We start from the raw sequence: 5000 nt of genomic DNA, 5'->3' as shown, positions 1-5000 counted from the left end.
CGGGAGATGAATGTGCAAACAAGTAAATTTTGCGCTTATTGTTTTTGATGTGAAGTGATTTAGAAAATTGCAACAAAAAATATCCAGTTCTACATGTTCTGAGTTAAGTGCATCTCTTGAAACGGGAAAATTTGGCGTCACTTATGCTACAAACAACTGAAATAATTTGGCTGATGCGCCATTATTGTCATGTATTATAAACAACATCACTCTTACAGGCCCGCCTTATACATTCATGACATTGTTTCAGAAATTTCAAAGGCTTTATTTTGTGGCAGAAACAATAATTTATTACAAGATGTTTAACCCCTAAAACAATGGTGCATTTACCCAGAATGGAATATGTGGCATAAAATTTTCACGGGTGTTTAATTTTGTGGGAATGGCAAGTTTTCATTGTTTATTTTCTCAATGTGAACTGCCGTCAACCTGAGCAGCTACAGAAGTATAATTTATCTATCTATTGCAAGAGACAAGAATTTGGAGTATCAAGCGGTAAGTACCAGTACCACGATGAAAAACACCGCAAACCTTTCAAATGTTGTTTTGTCCAACATTTTATTTTGTCTGTTAGTCACGTATTGTAACATCAGTCAGTTATGGCCGCCTATGGTCTGCCAGCAAGCTCACTTTGGAGAGCTCACTCGCAGGCTAGGCCACCTGCATTTGTTTACACTTTGTCTACAAGCACAATTAACAACAAACATACAAGTAATCTTAATGTCAAATTGAGACATGAGCCCTCGATTGAGAAACTGGGATTTGAAAATCACACTCTCACTGGTTAGTTGCCGTCCACACGCAAATCAAAGTTGTTGCATAGCTTGAACCTTTGTATTACCCACAGTGGTCCTCATTTAATGCAAAATTTACAGATTACCAGCGGGTAATTGGCCAGAAATTACAGTAATAATTTCCTGTTATTTTACTCAGAAATGCCAACAGTCTCTGCTCTCTGAAGCAGAAATTTAATCAAAACCAGAAAAACAGTCAAATAATAAAAAGCGTTTCTTTAGCCTCTGGTTATGCTTGTACATTAATACAAAAAGCAACTAACCCTTATTCCATCTGCATCACAAATTCCATATCCAGAAGTCACATCCTGCACAAAAAAAAGAGAAGCACAGCATTAAGAATATTGGTTACAGCACTGAACTAGACCTTAAATTAAAAACATGCTTTTCATATATAAGAAAAAAATAAGACATAGTACATTTTGTGTACTCTCCCGTACAGCCCCAAACAGATGGAATAACCTTTATGCTGAAGGTTTTTTTTTTTTTTGGTAAGAGACGAAAACAGAAAGAACACACAGGAAAAACCCTGGGAGCATTGTCAAGACCCAGGAAAACTTCAGCGCCGTCTCACAAGTACGACCACCAAAGATTGTTAACTTAAAAATTGATTGTGAAGGAACATATTTTGGTTTTTTTTTTAAGCTAAATGACAGGGCAAAAACCTCTGCCATCTTTCACCATGTTTGTAAATTTGTTACAATAATAATAATTATTATTATTCATCAAAGGTGCCATGAACCAAAGGCTCTGGCAGTGTGATGATAGTAGCTGTTATTTAAACCAACCATGTCAACATTCTTGGATGCAAGGAACAATGTAATGAATTCCTTTGTGTCAGGCCTTGCTTTTTTTTTACAAGGCCCTATACTACTTCTCATTCCTTTCCCAGCTCTGAAGGCCTCAACTGTGTTGAACCCAAGCACAACTATTAACCTTTCAACTCCCAGTGGCCACTTATAGATTTTACTCATCAATGGGGCCCCGCTCAGACCTTAAAAGGTTAAACTGACTGAGCATATAATCAACTCTCTCTCTCTCTCTCCCTCTCCAACTAAGATTTGTGTTATAAATGGGAGTACTCTACGATCTTAAGAGTAAACATGGATGTGTTTGGGCAAACATAACAACTTATTAGGCTTTTTAGTTCATACATTACAACATAGCTAGCCTAAAGAATGTCTCTGGATAACAAACAGGGGATTCAATAAAAGATGGCAGTTAGCTACTGGTGGTCTACCACCGCTAACAGGGCCTCTTACAACCATTTGTTTAGGCTGCAACAAGGCGCTTGTGTGTGGGTTCCTGAAGCAATCACAGCTGCCTATTCCACCATGGCCTGCCACGTATGGAAAAAGATACTAAAACCTCTAAACAAAACATGTCAATTTGCATGTATGAACTTGCGAAACATCAGAGGTGATTCATATATATTTTGAAGTGCTCTTAAAAATACTTCTGGGTTATTTAGTGTATCACACTATTATTTACCCATAACAATATCATACCATTCTTCGTCCAGTAAGGAGGTATGTAGTCATGTCTTCCTTGCCCTTTATTGGGATGGTTCCTCTTTGTTCAAAAGTAAAGAATTCTTCCAAGAGTTTCTTGGATGCCTCACTGACCTGTATTCGGCCTTTCACTCCTTGGGAGTCCATTCTACTTGCAATATTCACAGTGTCACCCCATATATCGTAAAGAAGCTTTGTTGAACCAATTACTCCTGCAGTCACAGGCCCTGCATTGAATCCCACTCTTAAGATAAATTTAAATCCAAGCATATGTTCGTTGAACCTGTCCACAACCTTAATCATACCAAGGGCAAATTCAATGAGCTGTTTAAGATGATCATAAGGATGTGCATCCTTGTTGATGCATCCTTCTGGATACAATCCTGATCCTGCCATAAACGTTGATCCATTCACTGTCTTGATTTTCTCAACCTGGCTAAACTGGGACCTGTCTGACAAGAGGTCATCAAAATCTCCAACAAGTTCATTCAGCACTCTGATACACTCCTTACCACCTTCAAAGTTTTCCTCGTAGAAATCAGAAAAGTTGACAATGGATGCAAAGATCACTCCTACATTTTCATAGTTGCGAGAGTAGTGACTTGACACCTTCAGTGCATCAGCAACATGTTTTGGAAAAATACTTTCTAGCAGCCAAGCAGCCTGCTCTTTGTGAGTTTGGGATTTTCGTTTATCTTTTGCAGCTTCTTCATCCCCACTGAAGTTTCGTCGGACACTCATCTCCAATTGCCGGTTTAAAATAAAAACAAACACAAGTAACAGGCAAATGCATGTGGTAATCTCTGAACGTTCACTTGCCTGCAAAGCACAAAAGTCATCATTATTTAGCAAAATAATGTAAGCTATAGAAAACACAGCTGCTAGTCCTGTTTTCATCCAAGACGTAAGCTGTGTAAAGTTACCAAAATGCAGCAATGCAACTGCAAAAATCAATGAATAGAAATCTCTGACTTGGTCCTTGTCCTGAATGTCACAGTTCAAGTTGGCAAAGAGTGTTCCCATGGGAAGACACATAAGAAGAGCTCCAATGAGATGACTCACAACCCAGCCACTGATATAACCCACGATGTTTTTCACACATGCTGAATACCTATGAGGAAAGGCACGAGCAACTGTTAAGAAACATAATGTTCCTTCTATAAGCAGGGAAATTGGACACAAAGTAATTGCTGCAAGTGGCGCAGGAGTGAAAAGGATGAAGCCCAAAATCATAATGACAAGATAAACCATGTTTGATAGTAACACATCAATAAAGAAATTAACTCTTGGTGATGCGAATGTTGTAACTGACGGATTCAGTAAAGTGCAATCCTGTCCTTCATTCTGATATCTCTTCTCAAGTTCATGGTTGTGGAACTGTAGAGTAAATACATTCATTGACCGATGAAAGTATTCATCGCTAGGTCGCTCTTGGCTCATTAATTTGACAAGGTGATGATCATTGTGAGTGCGTAATGTATCTCTCATCAAAGCTTCGTTAAGTGACAAGGCCACAACTTGTGGGGAGTTCCTGTCTCCTGGTAACTTCCCATTTGAATCCTCATCCTCGTCATCTGATCTTACAGACACTCCTGAGCTGTAATAATCTATTTCAATTATGTCATGCTTGTTTTTAAGATTGCCTTTCAGTACCTTAGGACCATTGTCAGAACTTGATTCACCTTGACTGGAAATGTTTGAATTTGAATTAAACATGATGTCTGATGATGTCACTTTCTCAGAGATCTTAACATGTTTCTTTGATTCTTGAGGACTGCCTTTGAGCGGTGCATTCCTCATCTTGATGTTTACACTGTCAAGGTTTGCTGACTTCTTTTTTTCACGACCACTAGGATGCAGTAAATTCATTGGCTTTTTCATGCCGTTTTTCCGGCCCACAATAAAATAGGTCTTGATGCCTTCCAAGCCTTGATTCCTTGCGCTGCCATGACCATCCTCTACAATATAATGACCAGCAAGGAATTTAAGGGTTGTCTCTGTGATGTGGACACGACCAGGTAATCCAGCAGTTTCCATGCGGTTGGCTAAGTTTACATCATTGGACCAAACATCAAACTTGAAGCGTAATGTACCAACTACACCACAAAGAACAGTCCCTGTGTGGACACCAACTCGCATGTCCACTTCATTCTTGGTGTCTTCATCAAACTCTCTGATTTGCTCCAACATGTCCAATCCCATCTCAACACAATTGAAAGCATGGTGGGCTGTCGCCTCTGGACATCCAGCTACACAGTAGTAGCAATCACCCAAGGTGCTGATTTTCTCACAGTTGTTAATATCTGTCAGGCGATCAAAACGTCCAAAAAGATCATTGAGAAGGTTTACTAGCTGTTCGGCTGACTTGTTGGATGACATTTTGGTGAACCCGACGATGTCAGCAAAAAGAATACTGACATTTTCCATACGATGCATGCGAAAAGGCCGGAAAACCATTTGACCCTTATTTCGTCGCCTCTTTTTGCCACTTGAGCTGTCTGTTGGATCCTCCTCCGTTTCTTCGTCGTCGACTAAACGAAGTAGGTCTTTAGCGACGAGATCCGGCATGACGGATCGAATCATCTGCTCCTTCATCTGTTTTTCGACTTCCAAGTCCCCACGCGCCACTACACATTGGCCGACCTTCCAGAATGTGCTACGTTCGCGCACTTGTGCCATGCAAAATATTTGTATT

The 5000-nt window shown here is 39.8% G+C and overlaps 1 protein-coding gene across 1 annotated transcript in view; it reads right to left on the bottom strand.

The window, feature by feature from the left end:
- The window catches only part of LOC138049946 (adenylate cyclase type 9-like), a 13850-nt gene that overhangs the window by 7873 nt on the left and 977 nt on the right, over positions 1-5000 (bottom strand). The window contains exons 1-2 of the mRNA XM_068896432.1: positions 2303-5000; positions 1058-1102 (exon numbers count right to left, since the gene is read on the bottom strand). The exon at positions 2303-5000 is cut by the window's right edge and continues 977 nt beyond it. Of these exons, the coding sequence (XP_068752533.1) occupies positions 1058-1102; positions 2303-5000 (2743 nt within the window). The remainder of the gene's footprint in view (positions 1-1057; positions 1103-2302) is intronic.

The sequence above is a fragment of the Montipora capricornis genome, chromosome 5 (assembly GCF_036669925.1).
Source record: "Montipora capricornis isolate CH-2021 chromosome 5, ASM3666992v2, whole genome shotgun sequence".
NCBI lineage: Eukaryota > Metazoa > Cnidaria > Anthozoa > Scleractinia > Acroporidae > Montipora > Montipora capricornis.
The sequence above is the reverse complement of the archived record's forward strand: the minus strand, read 5'-3'. Positions and strand labels throughout refer to the sequence as shown.